Genomic DNA, 15,356 nt, shown 5'->3' on the forward strand with positions numbered 1-15,356 from the left:
TCCCCGTGCTTTAATAAAATCGCCTTTTTGCACCCAAGACGTCTAAGAATTCTTTCTTGGCCGTCAGCTCTGGACCTTCCCCCCCGTTACCCTAAAACCTCATCACCCCCCATTTCTATTTTGCAAAGATTCCTCTGGAGAGTGGATTTCATGGGAGCTAGTGAGGAGTACGGGCATGGGAGGAGGGGGCAGTTGTCCAAGTGAGAGGTGAGGGTGGGGGCTAAGGAGAGGGGATAGAAAGGAACCAGGGTTGCTGGTGCTGCGGAGCAGGGGTTTTCAGTTGGGGCAGGGAGAGGTCTCAGCAGTCTTCCGGGTCCCTGGCTGTGAATAAACCGACTCTTCCCCAGCTTTTCTGCTCTGTCTTCCAAGGGAGAAGGGTCTGCCCCACCCTGAACCCTGCCAGGCCAGCTGGGCCCTCAGCACGGCCCCCACTGAGTTTGGGGGAGTGTGACAGCTGGGCTGAAGGCACCCTGCAGTTCAGGCCTGTGTCCACAGGTGTTCATTGCCTGGGCCAAATCCAGGGAAGGTTTGAGGGCTTCAGAGAGAGCCGCTGGTTGGACAGATACACAAAGGCCCTTTGTCAAGGCCAGGGTGGTTTCAGGGAGGGCTGCCCTAGAGGCTAACCCCTCCCTGGACAGATTGGGGTTGGAGTCCCAACATAGAGCTGGTGGCCCCAACAGCAGGAAAGGCCACCATATACTAGGGTTGGATGGACCTCTGGAAATCATCCCTGTAAGGAAGCAGCTCGGAGATGTGGGGCACGTGAGCACGCCTCGTCTGGGGATTCCGGGGCCTAACTTCTCTTCACTTCAGTTAGTCACCTCTGATTTCAGAGGTTGTGTTTGCAGTAAATTGTGATAAATCAGAAATTCAGAGGCAGCTCTCAAAACCGTCCTGGTCACCACCTCCCCCAAGTGCCAGTGACTGCAGAGATGGACCCTCTTTGTCCTGCCCCAAGTCACTCCCACCCCTCCCCAACACATCCAGAAAAACTGATATTAACTATCCATTGAATACAAATTTCCTCCTCTGTGATTTGGGAACATTAAGAGGTCCTCCCTCCAATATGAATATTAAGCCAAACAATGTTCACAAAGCTCTTAGCACTGGGTCCTTGGTTCCAGACTTCCCAGGTGAGTTCAAAGACAGGTCATGGAGCACGGCCCGGAGGAGGACCTCCCTAGTCCCAGTTCCAGCAGCACAGGGCGTGGAAGAGCGGGAGAGGTAGGCCAGACCTGGCGGCACTTTGATGGCTTTCTTTTCCTCCTCCTTTCTGTGGCAGACTCAGGCCAGAGGGCCTCCAGCTACAGTCCCCACCCTCCACCGCCTCCTTGCCTCACCCCTACCAACCCCGCTCCACCACCCCCCCCCCAACCAAGCCCTGTGTTGCTGTCCCTCCACCCAGATCTTCTACTTTGGGCACTGTGAGGAAGCTGGGAAGGACGGAGGGCAGGGCAGTGCTACAAAGACCCCGCAGGTCTGGGACGTCCCTGGGGAATTCCAATCAGTTTTCCGGGTGCTGGGGAGTCCCCCTCGCCCCTGTGAACAAGGTCGCAGCGGGATACTCGCAGTGGGTCGCCGCCCTTGGCTAGCTCCAGAAGCCCAAGTCCGTGACTCGGGAGGCACAGCGATGGCAGGCCCCCGGCACCCCGTGTCGGTATGCACACTGGCCCTAGTGCAGACAGAGCGGCATCAGGTATGGCCGGGTGGGTACCTGCCAGCCCCAAGGAAGGAGGGAATTCCTGGCCCAGCCCCTCCAATATTTCTCCCAACAGACATTTGCCTTCTCTGTGAGCTGGTCGGACGACAGCGACACCTTTGTGCGCAGGAGCTGGGATGAGTTCAAGACACTCCACGTGAGTGAGCCTGGGGGACCCCGGATCCCCGGCAGCAAGACCCACCAATGACCCCTGTCTGGGCGTTTGCCCTTGCCCCCACAAGGGCGTCCAGCCCCTACGACCATCCCAAGGGAACCCCACCCCCCCAAGGGAACCGGTGGACTCTCAGGGACCGATTCGCCGGTTCTCCCTCAGAAGACCCTCAAGGAAACCTTCCCGGTAGAGGCGGGCCTGCTGCGGAGATCAGACCGCGTTCTCCCCAAGCTTCGCGGTGAGGCCGGCAGGGGTCCCGGGAGGGGCGGGGCGCCAGCGGCCCGGCAGAGAGAACCCTGGGGCAGGGGTCCCACAGCCTGTTCCTGTCTTGCGCGCAGACGCGTCGCTGTTGGTGCGCGGGGGGCGCACCGGACGCGGCCTAGCGCGCCTGCGGCTGCTGGAGACCTACTCGCGGGCGCTGCTGGGGGCGGCGGAGCGCGTGTCCCGGAGCCCGGCGCTCACCGGTTTCTTTGCGCCGCAACCCCTGGACCTGGAGCCCACACTGCCACCTGGCAGGTGCCTGACTCGCCCCCAACTCCCTGCCTGTGGAAGAACTTGGAGGCTGGGGGTGGTGGTGGTGGTGGTGGTGGTGGGAAAGGCCTGTGGTGGGACCTACGAGGAGCTAAGGCTGGGCGGACTGGTGAGGGGTGACCTCTGGCTTGCACCCACCGCCCTTCCCAGTCTGGTGATCCTGCCTGCCCCTGAAGAGCCCCCGCCCCGCCCACCGGACAGCCTCACCGTCCGTGGCCTGGAGGCTCAGAGCCTGCGCTGCCTGCAGCCTTTCAGCACCCAGGACACGCAGGGCCGGCCTTTCCAAGCACGGGCCCAGGAGGCCCTAGACGTGCTGCTGCGACACCCCTCAGGTAGGGCTGGACAGGACTGTGCAGACTCGACCACCTGCCTCCGGGACCTCAGCGGGCTTGGGGACCCGAACCCCCCGCCCGCCTCTTGCCCACAGGCTGGTGGCTGGTGGCAAATGAAGACCAGCAGACAGCATGGTTTCCTGCTCCTTACCTGGAGGAAGCAGCCTTGGGCCAAGAGCAACAACCCCTAGGGAGTGGTGGTATGCCAGTGCCCTCCTCCCCACCCTAAGCCACCTGCCATCTCCGGGCAGGCTGCAGCAAAGCTGAGTCACAGGAAACACCTAACAGATGGAGGAGATCGAGGACACGGGGCGACTAGGTGGTGGCAGTGACCCCATAGCACGTACTTGGTCCCCACAGTGAGCTGGAGCCCCAGTGGGTTTGCATGCTATCCATTAGCAGGGGGATGCCTTAAGGTGATTCTGTGGGAGACCACAAAGTGGGGACCCCGGCCTCTGTGGCCCTGCAAGTGACCCCGAGCGCCCATTCCCAGGGCCCCAATTCTGCACTGCCCTCGCCTACGAGAGCAGCCACGAGGATGAACTGTCCGTGCCCGCAGGGGCGCGCGTGCGCGTGCTGGAAACATCCGACCGCGGCTGGTGGCTGTGCAGGTGAGTGGGGGCGGGGCTGGAGCTGGGCCCAGCTTGGGGCGGGGCAGGATCCAGGGCTGGCCAAACCCCGCCCTCTTCACAGGTTCGGCAGGCGCTCTGGTCTTCTCCCGGCCGTGCGGCTGCGACCAGAGGGCCTGGGCGCTCTCCTGAGTAGACGGGGGCTCCACCGCGAGGCCAACGGTGAGGAGATTAGAGTGGGAGAGGCCCAAGGCTCCCCTGAGACCTCCCAGGCCGCGACCCTTCCCCCTACCGTGCCCGCCCGCCCCACGCTGAGCGCCATTCAGAGCCGCTGCTGCACCATCACCCGCAGGGCACTGCTGCGCAAGGACCCCCTTGAGGGTGTATGGAATTGCGCAGAGGGCAAGCCAAACGCTCCAGACCCGGGGGAGGACTGATGCCAGCCACCACCATCAGGGCTGGGGGAGGAGCATGTGAGGGTGGGAGCCTTGGCGGGAAGGGCCAGGAAGCTATACTCCTCCGTCGCCTGAGTAAAGCTCTTCTGACGGATCCACACCTCGTGTCTGCCTGTACTTAGGGGCAGGGCCTTTTGGGTCTTGGCCAGGCCAGGGCACAGGGGTGGGACCTGGGACCTGGGCTGAGACAAAGCCCCGACAGACACAGGGAATCAGGGTAGAAAAGTAATCTTTCAGCATGTTTCAGAGAGCAGAGGGGGCCACAGGCAGGGGGGGCAACTTCATGTTGTGCCACAGAAAGTCCAGGAAGGTGGCTGCCTGCAGTGTCCGGCTGAGTCGCTGAAAATGCCGCTCTGGAGGAGGACAGAGGGACGTCAGGGGGTCTGGTCGGGCCGCGCCCTGTCCCGCCGGCCCCCTTCCCCCCCCCCACCTACCGGTGTAGGGTAGCAGGGCCTCGAGTGAGGCCTGCAGGCCCTGGTAGGCCAGGAGCTCTTCCGGGGCCTCGTGCCGCAGGAGCACACCCAGCACAGCCTGGGCTTCGTGGCAGTGCCTGGAGTTGGTGTTCCACGTGACACAGAAGCGCAGCAAGGCCTCTGTGGGTGACAAGGACAGTCAGACCTGCCCGCTGGCTGCCTTGCCCATACTGGCCACTGCCCAGCCTGCCCTCCCACCCGACCTTTCTGGTCTCGTCGCAGCTGCAGCACTGTGGCTCCCAGCTTCTCGCAGGCCTCGGGGTCCCTCCGGATGGCTGTGGGGGGCAGGGGAAGAGGGGAGACTGAGTCCCAGGGAAGGGGCACAAGATGGACCCAAGACCCCGTCTGTGTGGCCCAAGGCGGCACTGACCCTGGATAACAGTCAGCACAGTGTGGGGCCGGTCCAGGGAGATGGCCAAGCCCAGTGCCCGCAGGTACCGTCTCTCATGGAGCAGGTTGTCCAGTTCTTGCTGCCTGGTGGGGGGGGAAAACAGGGTCGCTGGGGGACCTGGCTGGGACCGAAAGCGGAGCCATCCGAGGGCTGACTCAGGAGTCAGCACCCTGGCCCGAAGCACCTGCTGGTGGTGAGCTGTGTTGCTGCTCCGGCCTCAGTTTCCCCATGCCATAAAGCATAGCTGAAACCTGTATACCCCGCTCCAAGGGTGCGACACACGGGACGTGGGTGACACGGGGGTGGCACTCACGGGGGAGCGGGGCGAGGACCCCACACTTACTTGACCACCTCCTCCTCCCGCCTGGCCTGCTCTTCGGCTTGCTCCTCTTCGGTCACATCCTAGGGTCAGAGCGAGATCGGACGGGCACTAGCATGCAGCCCTGCACCTCCCCCCACCCCTCCCCGACCCCTGCCCCAAGCCTACATACCTTCCAGAGGATGACACAGGAGTCGCTAGCACCGGTAAGGGCACGGTCGTCCAGCCGGCTGCAGTGCAGCCCCCAGACTTTGTCCTCGTGGGCGTCCAGAGTCTTCACACACTCGTTGCTCTTGATGGTCCAGAGCTTCACGAGACCGTCAGAGCCGCTGGGGTCGGGATTGGGAGGGGGCTCAGTCCTGGGGCCCATCCGGCAGCAAACCGCCACCTGTATCCCCAGCCCCCGCACCTGGACAGCAGCTGTGTACCGCGGCTTACGAAGGCCACCTTCAGCACAGAAGCGTCGTGCCCCTCGAACGTCTGTGGGATGGGGCGGGTGAGGGGGGGGGATGTGAGCTCGCACCGGGGAGGGGGACGGCCGGGCCTGCGGTGGGGACAGCTTACCTTGAGGCAGCTGAAGTCCTGCAGCGCCCAGAGCTTGACGGTACCGTCAGCGGACGCGGTGGCCAGCACCTGGTCCATGGGCGAGAACTGGACACACCAGAGGCCGCGCCGGTGGCCTGAAAAGACGCCCAGCAGCCGGCACTGCGGCAGAGCCCAGAGCTTGGCCGTGCGGTCCTGTGAGCCCGTGGCCAACAGCTTGTCGTTGGGGGCAACAGCCACACTGTTGATATCCTGGGGACGGGAGCAGGTGGCGACTCAGACTCCCATCCCGGCAAGGGCCCTGTCATACCCGTGCCCCGATGTGCCACGTGCTGTCACCTTGTCATGGCAGCGCTGTGTGGCCCGAGCCTGGAGAAGGACAGGACCGCTGTCCGAGGATGCACCCTTGGACAGCAGGGCTTCAGGGATAGGCCACAGCTTCACAGTGCAGTCCTGGCTGCCCGTCACCAGGAAGGTCTCCTTCAGCCTGAGACCAGATTTGGGGTAGGGGGAGACACCTGCTGAGTCACGGCCAGCCCTGTCTACCAGGGCATCACAGCCTGAGTCTGCAGGATCACGGTCCCAACCAGGGGGACCGTTCCAGAATGCAGACAGCTTCTGGACAACCCCCACATGCCTCTGGAACCGCTTAATTCACACTCTCCACCACCTGCCCTGGGTCCGCCGGAGTTGGTGACTTTGTCACAACAACACCCCACCCGTCCCCTAGCAGAAAATGTTTTCTTTGCCCGAGCCTTGCTCAGTGTCATTCTTTCTGACCTGAAACCTCCCTCCCCTTCCTAGTTTGTAAAGTTTATTTTGAGAGAGAGACAGAGAGACAGGGAGAGAGAAAGTAAGACAGCATGAGCAGGGGGAGGGGCGGAAAGAGAGGAAGAGAATCCCAAAAGGCTCCACACCACGGGGTTCAATCCCATGAACTATGAGATCAAGACCTGAGCCCAATCAAGGATGGAGGTTTAGCCGACTGAGCCACCCAGGCGCCCCAAGCCTCCCCGCTTTTATTCACCCAGCCCCAAGACCACTTCTGAGGCGCCTCTACTTCCAACGGCAACCGGGGGTGCCCCTGGTGTGTTGTGATATATCCCCAGTCCTAAGCCTCAAAGATCAAGGCCAAAGCCTTCCCCCCACACATCCCCCTGAGCTGGACCCCCATTAGCAGGGTTCTGCAAGAGCACGGACTCCAGCCCTGACCCACTACCTAGAGCAGCAGATCGTGCCCACGCTGTGCGTGTGCCCGGAGCCCTGAGCCACACAGGCCACCTTGCCAGCCTTGTTCATCCTCCAGATGCAGATGCTCTGATCCTGGGAACAAAAGGGGTGAGGACAGAGGCTGGGCTGGACTTTCCCACCTGGGACCCAAGCCTCCACACCTCTCCAGATGCCTTACCTTGGCACAGCTGGCAAAGAGCCGCCCCTTCCGGAAGACATCCAGGGCCAGGACAATATCTGGGAGAAAGCAGAGAGAAAACGGCCATCGATTACGGTAAAGGAGGGCAGCCCAGCCCAGCCCAGGACGAAGCGCTGGGGGCATCAGCTCGGCTCGCTCACCGGTGTGGCCGTGGAGAATCTGGCAGGCCATTGTCTGGAGCTCAAACACTTTCAGGCTGGGGCTGTTGGAAGCCACGACGATGTGGGAGTCTTCGGGCCCGAGAAACCGGACGTCCAACACCTCCTCGCTGTAGCCGGCAAACTGGGGGTGGTGGTGGGGGGGGGACAGGAGGGACACAAGCCAGAGCCCGCATGAGTGGAGGGCCGGCCCCCGCAGGCCTCGGGCTCGGCAGGGGCGGAGCTCACCTGTTTCCGCAGCTGCAGGGAGCGAGCCTCGTAGAGCAGCAGGTTGTGGTCGGCGGTGACGCTGACCAGCAGGCCGGCGGAAGGGGCCAGAGCGCAGCGGGTCAGCTCCTGCTTGGGGCCCGGCAACTGCCGCTGTGTGTACACACACTGCCCGGAGGCCGCCTCCCACACGCGCAGCAGGCCTGCGTGGGGGCAGGGGTGCTGGGATTCGAGTCCACGGACCTCCCCCAGCCCCCGCTGCCCACCCTGGCCTGGCCCCGCACACCTTGGTCTCCGGCTGTCAGGAAGTGCAGGCCCTTGGACTTCACGCCCAGCTCCGGTGCCGGCTCCTCGGGCAACAGCACGGCGGCCTCCACACTCTGAGGATAAATAAGCAGGTCGGACAGGCAGACCCACCCTCTCCCTGCCCCCTTTACTGGCCCCGGCCCCCCGGAGCCCCCACCTCAAACACTGGCACAGTCTTCGTGGCTTGGTGGGTCCGGAGGTCCCAGAAAACGCAGATTTTGTCCCGGCCCGAGCTGGGGGGGGCGGGGGGGGGGGTGACAGCCACCTCAGTTCTCAAGTGTCAGCTGTAGCCCTCCACTTCCCGTGTGGCCCAAGAGGCTGTCTGCTGACCTCAGCATGGAGTGGCCGTCCGCGCTGAAGGTCAGTGAGGTGACGGCACTGTAGTGCGCGGTCATCGCGGCCAGGCACGACTGGTCCTGTAGAGACCACACGCGGATGGTGGCGTCCGCAGCCGAGGAGAAAAGCAGCAGGCGTGCGGGGTCCGGGTGGAAGGCCACCAAGCTGCAGGCACGTGGTGGGGTGGGGCAGGTGAGCTATGCCACCCTGGGCCTAACGCCCCGCCCGCCCTGCCGGACCCCGACTCACTGTACGACCCCCGATGACCCCCGAAAGTGGTGCGTCCCGTAGTGCCGCACGACGTCCCAGACACGCACTGCCCCGTCGCAGCCGCCTAGGGGAACGTGTTTGAAGTGAAGGGGCTGCTGTGCCCGAAGACCGCTGACCGTGTGCCCTCCAGCCGGCCCGGCCACCCAGTCAGGGCCCTACCTGTGGCTAGCAGCGTGGAGGTGGGGTCAAAGGCCATGGCGGCCACAGGGGCCGTGTGTATCGCCTTCCACAGGCGGGTGATGCTGCCCTCACGCCAGGCCCACTGAGCCAGAAGCAGTGCCCGGCTGGCTGTCACCAGCACCTGGAGGAGGATGCGGTTCAGCTGGGCGTGTGGAGGCATGGCCACAGGTCCTCAAAGTTGGACCGAGAGGTGCCAGAGTCCGCCTCCCGTCCCTGCGCCACGTACCTCGTCGTCTGGGCTGAGATCGAAGGCGGTGATGTCCTCCTGGTCCTCCTAGAGGCGAGAGTTGGCACACGGTACCGTGAGAACAGGCTGCCCCCACACCTGCCCCCTGCCCTGGCTCTCCCCATCCTCACCTGTTCCAGGCTCCGCAGCACAGCCCCCGAGGCCACGTCCAGGATGTTGACTCTGGTGCCACAAACGCAGAAGAGATGCTGCCCAGTCTGGTCCAGCTGGTGACAGAAGGGTCTTAGCCAAGATAGCTCTCTGCAGCCCCTGCCTGCCCCCCCCCCCACTCTGCCCCTCCCCGGGCTGGTACCTGCACCTTCCCGCCCTTGTAGAAAGGCTCAATCTTGCGCTCGACAGCATAGCTAGAGGGAGGACAGGGGGGGAAGACGGTGAGTCACCCACCCCTTGGTCCCGGGTGCCAGCTCTGTGCTGGGTGCTCTCCCAACAGGACCCTGCCCTGGAGGAGATCCCAGGCACAGGCATGGGAGGTCAGAGGTGGCTCTTCTGTCATCTTCTCTCAGCAGCACTGGGGGATGGGTGTTGGTTACCCCCATGTCACAGAGAACGGGACACCCGGAGCTGGGCAGTGATTCACGCCAGGTGTCAGGCAGGAGGACGGCAGCCCAGGCTTTCCAGATTCCCCAGAGCCCAGAAGGCTGTGCCTTGGGGGCCCCCTGCTGGCCGTGGGAGGCCAGCTCAGGGTACCAGCCTGGAGCAACAGCCATCTCCCAGGGCCCTCCGGTCTCAGGCCCAGGCCGCCCCTTCCTCCCACCCACCAAGTAGCCTTCATCTGTCGCCTCCTCCCTCCCCCCGCTGCTGCTTCCATGCTGGTCCAGGCCACTGCACTCTCATCTGGACAGCTGCTCCAACCTTTTCACCAGGCCCCTATCTCCCACCTCAAGGGCTGCTGCCAAAAAGGCCTTTCAGAACACACCTGCTTAGGTCACCACCTTACAGATTTCCGAGACCCTGGCTGGAGGAGCCTCTGCTGACCTTTTCTGTGTCACACAGGATGTTCCCTGCGTGTGGCTTGGGGTCTCTCTTCCTGGACTTCAGTGGTGCCTGGCTAACTCCACTGGGGGGAAGCCTGACAACCAAGATGAAATGGGAGTCCCCCAACCCCCGAACCCAGGTGGCTATCCCACAGAGATGTTCTTGGCACCAGGCGTTGCTCGTCACTACTAGTGACAGAAACGATGTGCTTGACATGTTTCTTCTATCACACCGAGCCCCCACGGAGGGAATGAGTCTGTCCGGTTCACCAGGATGGTCAGGGGATCTTGGGGAATGAATAAGCACAGGATGCGGGGCCTCCAGGGCCACGGCGGACCCGCCCATCTCCAGTCGTGTTGAAGAGGGACAGCGGGTGAAAGCCTCCAGGCCGCCTGCCCCAGAGTGGTTCTTCTCCCGGTACCTGAGGGTCGAGGCGTCCCGCTGCCGTCCAGGACCAGCCGCGACTTGTGCTCTGCCCGACCCTTCCTCCTCTAGACTTTTTCATCCACAACTCCTAAGCCAGCTCCTGATGTAATAACCGAGGCTGGCCCCCCGACTTTGTAATAACGCAGCCGCCACGACCCCTGCGGGGCAGTCCGCACACCGCCCTCAGGCTCTCCCCAGGCCCGAATGGGCGCCCGGTGCAGGGCGGGCGCATTTGCTATTCCTGCTGCGAACCTCGCTCCCTCCCTGGGCGGCACCCGCAGCCGCAGCGCCCCGGCTCACTTGGCCTTGAAGCGACCCACTCCCGCCACGGGCTCCGCCATGTCGTCGCCGCCACCGCCGCCGCCGCCGCGTGAGGGAACCCGGCTCGCCACTTCTCACTGCCGGCGCGCTGCAGATGGCGTCACGGCCCAAGACTATGGCGTCATCAGCACTGTGCGCTCGGCGCCATCTTTACTGTGGGCAGCTTCCGCGCAAGGAAGCGGAAGGTGCGTTTCTGGCCTGGAGGGGCGGGGGTAGAGCGGCGTGGAGGCGGCTGCGGGCGTTGGGCAAAGATGGCAGTTACGGGGTTTGCACGCTGTTTGCCTTTTAGTGGAAATTTTAAAAGAGAGTCGTAGAAGATGTTTACTAAACTGATCCCAAGACTCCTGCCCCCTCGGCATTCTGGGATTTGGGGGCAAGTGCGGTCGGGTGCGGTCAACTAGGTCCGGCCTCGGGGCTCATGGTCTGGTGTGAGATGTAACGCCCGTAAACGACTAGACCTCGTAACTTCGGAGTCTCTCAAATATTTATTGAACACATTCTATGTGCAAAGCTCTGGCGCAGACATTTGGGAGACACCAGAGGAGAAAAAACAAAATAAAACCCTGCCTTCAAGTAGCTCAGGTGCTACAGGGGAGAAGGGTGGGCGAAGGAAGGGCGAGAAATTAGTGCGCTGGATGGAGCGGAGTGCAGGGGGTGCACTTTCACATGGGGTGGTGGGAGAGGATTCATCGAGAAGGTGACACCTGAGCCAGACCTGAAGTTGGTAAGCATGGACCCCTGTGGCTGTGTGGGGGAACAGTGCTTGTGGCTCCAGGGAACTAGCAGGGAGGAGAATGGAAGGGCAGGAGGTCGGAGACAAATGGGGGTTCCTCGTGAGTCATTGTGAGGCGTTGACTTCAATGAGTTCAGCGTTTTGAGCTCTTTGTGTGATTGGCTGTGAAGCTAGTAACCAGATCCCTTCCCTGGGAGAGGATCAGGGGAAACCTCTATGAGAAGACATCCGAGGGAAAAGAAACCAGGCAAATGGAGAGCAAGGAGAAGAGCCTTCTGGGAAGAAGAGGTCCAGGGAGAAAGGTCGTCGTATCCCTGCGGGGTGAAGGCAGTAGTGCCTGGAAAGGGGGCAGGGTGACAAATGGGATAAAGCTGTGAGGCCAGCAAGCACAGAGGTGGCAGGGGTGGGGCCAGGCCTGGGCTCCACGTTTATTTACGTCTCTAATTACAAGGTACCTAGGCCCGGGGCTCCCCACACCTCGGCCCCAGTGCTGCCTTCTGGGGTGGCCTCAGTCTCCTCTTGCGGGGTGCCCACGATCAGCGCGTCGTCCTCCCGCAGGAAGTCCCGGAGCTGGGCCAGCTGCCTGCGGATGAAGTTGGTGGCGTGGTGCACCTTGCGCACGCGCCGCAGGAGACCCAGCACCAGGCTCCGGCTGCGCTCCTGCCGCTGGCTCCAGGCCTCACGCAGCTCCTGGTAGCAGTTGTGGTGGGCACGCTCCACCGGGCCCAGGGTGGCCCCACAGCCCAGTGGACAGTGCTGCTGGGCCCCATGCTGGCAGTGCTGCCGGTGCTCAGCCAGGGCCCCACGCAGCACCCGTGCCGGGCAGCCCTCGTTGGGACAAGCCATCAGCTCAAAAGGGCAGGAGTCCTGGTGCCCCCTGCGATGGGCCAGGGGGCATGTCACTAAGCAGCCAGCTTCTGCGTTCTTGCACTGGGGGTAGAGAGAGCACCATGTGAGCCAGGCCAGCTTGGACACTGCCAGCTCACGAGCGGCCTACCTTCCACAGACTCCCCCCATCCGTCATATTGAACTGGGAGACTGCCAAGCCCTAATGGCATCAATGATGAGGAGAGGGAAATCGTTGGGCAAATGCTTGGAGGTGGGAAGAATCGAGATCTCTGAGGCACAGGGCCTGAGGCTTGAGGAACCGAGACATCTATAAAAATAGGGGGCTGGAGAGTAGTGGCCAACACAGCAGACACTTCATTCTCTAAAAATTTTGTAGAATCCCCATTTTACAACTGAGGCCCCAGGGGCTCAGAAAACTTAGGTAACTTGCCTAAAGTCACACAGCAAGTAAGGGACAGAGATGTGACTCAAACTCAGGACTGATGACCCCCAGGCTTCAGTGTATGCTGCTGGAGCAGAAACCCTCTGGTCTTTCTGATAGGATTCTCCTTACCCCTCTCCTGGCTCTCCCCCTGCCCTGGCAGGAGCAGAAGGGTGGTGGGAGTGGGTGCTTCAAGCTACCTTGACTTCCAAGCGGCCAATGGTCCTCCGAAGTTTATTTACATGGACAATCTTTTTCCGTTTCACTTCTTTCCTGCAGCACGGACAGGTCTTTTGTCTAGGAGGCATGAGTGGGGGGGGGGAAGTGTTGGGAGTGGGAAGGACCAGTTGGCAGCAACATGCCTTCCCAGGAGGTCCCTTCTCAAGCTGGAAGAGGCATGAGGGCTTCATAGGGAACTCGGCTCTGAGGCTGGAGCCGCAGATCCCACAGGCTGCAGGGGCCCACGTATTTTTTATGTCCCAGGAGATTTGGCAGTGGACTCTTCCGGCCATTGTAAGTCACTGCTCGGCAGGTCTTCCTCTCTATTCCAGGCCACAGCCTTGCTCCTGCCCTCCCAGCCTCTCGGGGACCCACTAGCACCTGGCTAGCCACCGGAGGATGCATTTCTTGCAGAAGATGTGGCTGCATGGCAGCCTCACTGGCCTCTTGAGAACCCCGTGGCATACGGAGCACAGGAAGCTGCAGTCGGGAGGGCTGGCGAAGAGGTTGAGATCATATCCGCCACTCTGCAAAGGCCAAAATCAGGGCCTGGCTGGGACCAGGATCGGACCGCGTACCCAAAGGGAAACTCCAAGTGGAGGGTCGGGTCAGCATCCATTTTGAGGGGGCAGCTGTGAGGGTCAAGACAACTACCAGTCCCTGGCTGGAACTGGCCTCGGCCTGGAGTTAGACCTGACCAGAGCCCTCGGAAATGTTGGTTTTCTAGTCTCGCTTGGGAACCTGTTACCCAGTGTTCACACTCAGAATAAGGAACGGGGTCCAGCTCTGGACAGCTCTTGAGTTAGGAACAAACTTAAGGGCCAGAGGCAAGAGGGTCCCATGCTCACCATGATCTGTGTCTGGACGGCAGCTCCACTGACCCCCAGGGATCAGGAGCCTCCATTTCACAGCAGGAGTGGGCCGACATCACAGTGGCATTGTCCAGCTCAGGCCAATCACAGCCTTGGTCCAGGGCCCACTGGTAGGTATTCTGTAGCATCTAGCCCTTGCTTATAATTGAGAGGTAGGCAGTGTGGACCGGGGGCAGGTGTCTGGAGCCTGTGCCTGATCCCCAGGCAGCACCAGGCCGGGAACCAAACTTCTGGGTGCTGTTTTCCCAAAGCTGAGGCTTCGGCAGGAAAGTAGGAATCATTCCCCTACCCTTCCTCAAATAGTGCTGCTCAGGCCAGATGTCCAAGAGCCCAGGACTTTTCCCACTGACCCACCAGCAGGTCTCTTAGGATCTAAGACATCTAGCTCCAGAGTACAGATGAGGGATGTGAGGACCAAATTCCCATACGACCTGTGGTACCACAGTAACGGGGGGCCTAGTATGCGGAAGGGTGTTCCAGAACAGGGAGGCTCTGTTTGGGCAGGCCTAGGAGGAAAGACATGTGGAGACCAATCTCAACCTGGGAAACCAGGATGTTCCCACACCCGAGGCACATTACCGGAGAACTGGAGGTTCACTACCAGAGTGTTAAGCTCACCAAATCCTAAAGACCCTCTCCCCCTCCTGAGAACAACAGGGGGCCACTGCAAGCCTTTGAGCTGGGGATCTTACACTCTGATGCTATCAACCTCAAAAATAAAAATCAGTTATTTTACTAGCAAAGGGAAATTCTTTAGAAATAACAGAGAATTGCAATTCAAGACATGCAAGCTATGCTAAAACCACAACCAAAGCCAACAAACAAAGGAAATCTTTATTTTGTGGAAAGAAAAAACCGGGAGAGATTTTTTTGAACCGACGTCCACCGGACAAAAGCAAGAGTTCAGGGTGATGGCGGTTTCTCACTGGCTGAGTCGCAGGAGTGATCCACACAGCTTTCCCTGATAGGGTCTGTAATTGATACTGAGCGGTAGGGCTCCCCCTTCCTCACGCCCCCCCACCATATTTTAGCCTTGTTTCTCTGTATTCTCACTTTCTGGTGGTTTGCTGCCCCAGCCCAACTCACCACCAAACTCGAAAAAACTTTATCTGCTCCTGGACAAGGTATGGGGTGTGGAGGAGCACACCTGGGTCTCCAATGTAGTTCTGCCACTTACAGAATGACTAACGAGTCACCTGCCAACCTCCGAGAGCCACGGTGTACCCGTCTACGCCATCCAACACAGAGTTGGACTGGTCGCGAAGAGGAGGTACCCCAGAGTCTCTCCCCTCCACAAACACCTTGCTCCCTGCGTCCCAGAGATGCACCTCCCAGGCTGATGGCTGGGGGGGCCAAGGGCAGTCACACGCGGTCGACTCAGACCACCAGCTTCGTTGAGCGCTGAGAGCAGAGCTTGCCTCCCTGCCGTCCTGGCGTCCTGGGCCTCGGGGTCGGGGCGCCGGCGACCTGCAGACAGAGCATGGGGTCAGGAGTCAGAGGCCAGAGCACGGGCGGCGGGGCCGGAGCGGCCGCGCTTGTCGGGGCCTGGGTTTCACCTCCCCACACCGACGAGTGGGCGGTGAGCTGAGGCCCCCGGTGGCTCTGGGCGCCGAATCTCACCCGCGGCCACGACCAAAGCCGCGGGTGATTTTCAACCAACGCCGTCCCCCCCAGCTACCACCCCGGGACGCGAGGACTAGACCTACCTGCAGCGAACAGGAGGAGCAAGACGACTGCAACTCAGAGAGTTCGCGCCGCGGAGCCGCAGGCGCGCAAGCGCACACAAAGCGGGCGGGGGAACACTGGCAGCGCGTCACCACCTGTCTGATTGGTCCGTGGCAAAGTCGCGCCTAGGGCGGCCACGATCTCGCGGCACTTGGCTTGCTATAAATGCTCCCTCCCGCGCGGCCTAGTTCTTCTTCT

At 61.6% G+C, this 15,356-nt stretch overlaps 3 protein-coding genes, 1 long non-coding RNA gene and 1 other non-coding gene across 5 annotated transcripts; 1 reads left to right on the plus strand and 4 right to left on the minus strand.

Moving 5' to 3' along the window:
* The first annotated feature begins 1,630 nt into the window (after positions 1-1,630).
* On the plus strand, positions 1,631-3,740 carry NOXO1 (NADPH oxidase organizer 1). Its single transcript, XM_047098102.1, has 8 exons — positions 1,631-1,696; positions 1,776-1,856; positions 2,034-2,109; positions 2,210-2,387; positions 2,553-2,734; positions 2,830-2,934; positions 3,228-3,345; positions 3,428-3,740. Exons 1-8 carry the CDS (start codon positions 1,631-1,633, stop codon positions 3,738-3,740), a joined length of 1,119 nt encoding a protein of 372 aa, XP_046954058.1.
* Positions 3,741-3,978: 238 nt separating this feature from the next.
* On the minus strand, positions 3,979-10,404 carry TBL3 (transducin beta like 3). Its single transcript, XM_047098030.1, has 22 exons — positions 10,319-10,404; positions 8,910-8,961; positions 8,728-8,823; positions 8,597-8,644; positions 8,350-8,491; positions 8,170-8,254; positions 7,915-8,085; positions 7,742-7,817; positions 7,565-7,658; positions 7,300-7,481; positions 7,054-7,195; positions 6,893-6,951; positions 6,704-6,807; positions 5,824-5,971; positions 5,506-5,736; positions 5,351-5,421; positions 5,114-5,270; positions 4,966-5,024; positions 4,602-4,705; positions 4,435-4,506; positions 4,193-4,351; positions 3,979-4,111 (listed from the first exon to the last, which is right to left on the minus strand). The coding sequence occupies exons 1-22, from the start codon at positions 10,357-10,359 to the stop codon at positions 4,002-4,004; spliced, it is 2,403 nt and encodes an 800-aa protein (XP_046953986.1). The 5' UTR covers positions 10,360-10,404; the 3' UTR covers positions 3,979-4,001.
* A 1,039-nt stretch (positions 10,405-11,443) lies between these two features.
* RNF151 (ring finger protein 151) lies at positions 11,444-13,561 on the minus strand. The gene is made up of 4 exons (XM_047097849.1): positions 13,493-13,561; positions 12,943-13,088; positions 12,543-12,639; positions 11,444-12,002 (listed from the first exon to the last, which is right to left on the minus strand). The coding sequence occupies exons 1-4, from the start codon at positions 13,559-13,561 to the stop codon at positions 11,517-11,519; spliced, it is 798 nt and encodes a 265-aa protein (XP_046953805.1). The 3' UTR covers positions 11,444-11,516.
* Positions 13,562-14,246: 685 nt separating this feature from the next.
* Positions 14,247-15,221, minus strand: LOC124525553 (uncharacterized). Its single transcript, XR_006965521.1, has 2 exons — positions 15,140-15,221; positions 14,247-14,900 (listed from the first exon to the last, which is right to left on the minus strand). It is a non-coding gene; the product is annotated as an uncharacterized LOC124525553 (long non-coding RNA).
* Positions 14,967-15,093, minus strand: LOC124525610 (small nucleolar RNA ACA64). Its single transcript, XR_006965535.1, has one exon. It is a non-coding gene; the product is annotated as a small nucleolar RNA ACA64 (small nucleolar RNA).
* Positions 15,222-15,356: the final 135 nt, after the last annotated feature.

This window comes from Lynx rufus, unplaced genomic scaffold (assembly GCF_022079265.1).
Source record: "Lynx rufus isolate CCGP_SWC_20201006 ecotype Redwood Valley unplaced genomic scaffold, mLynRuf1.p SCAF_43, whole genome shotgun sequence".
Taxonomy (NCBI): Eukaryota; Metazoa; Chordata; class Mammalia; order Carnivora; family Felidae; genus Lynx; species Lynx rufus.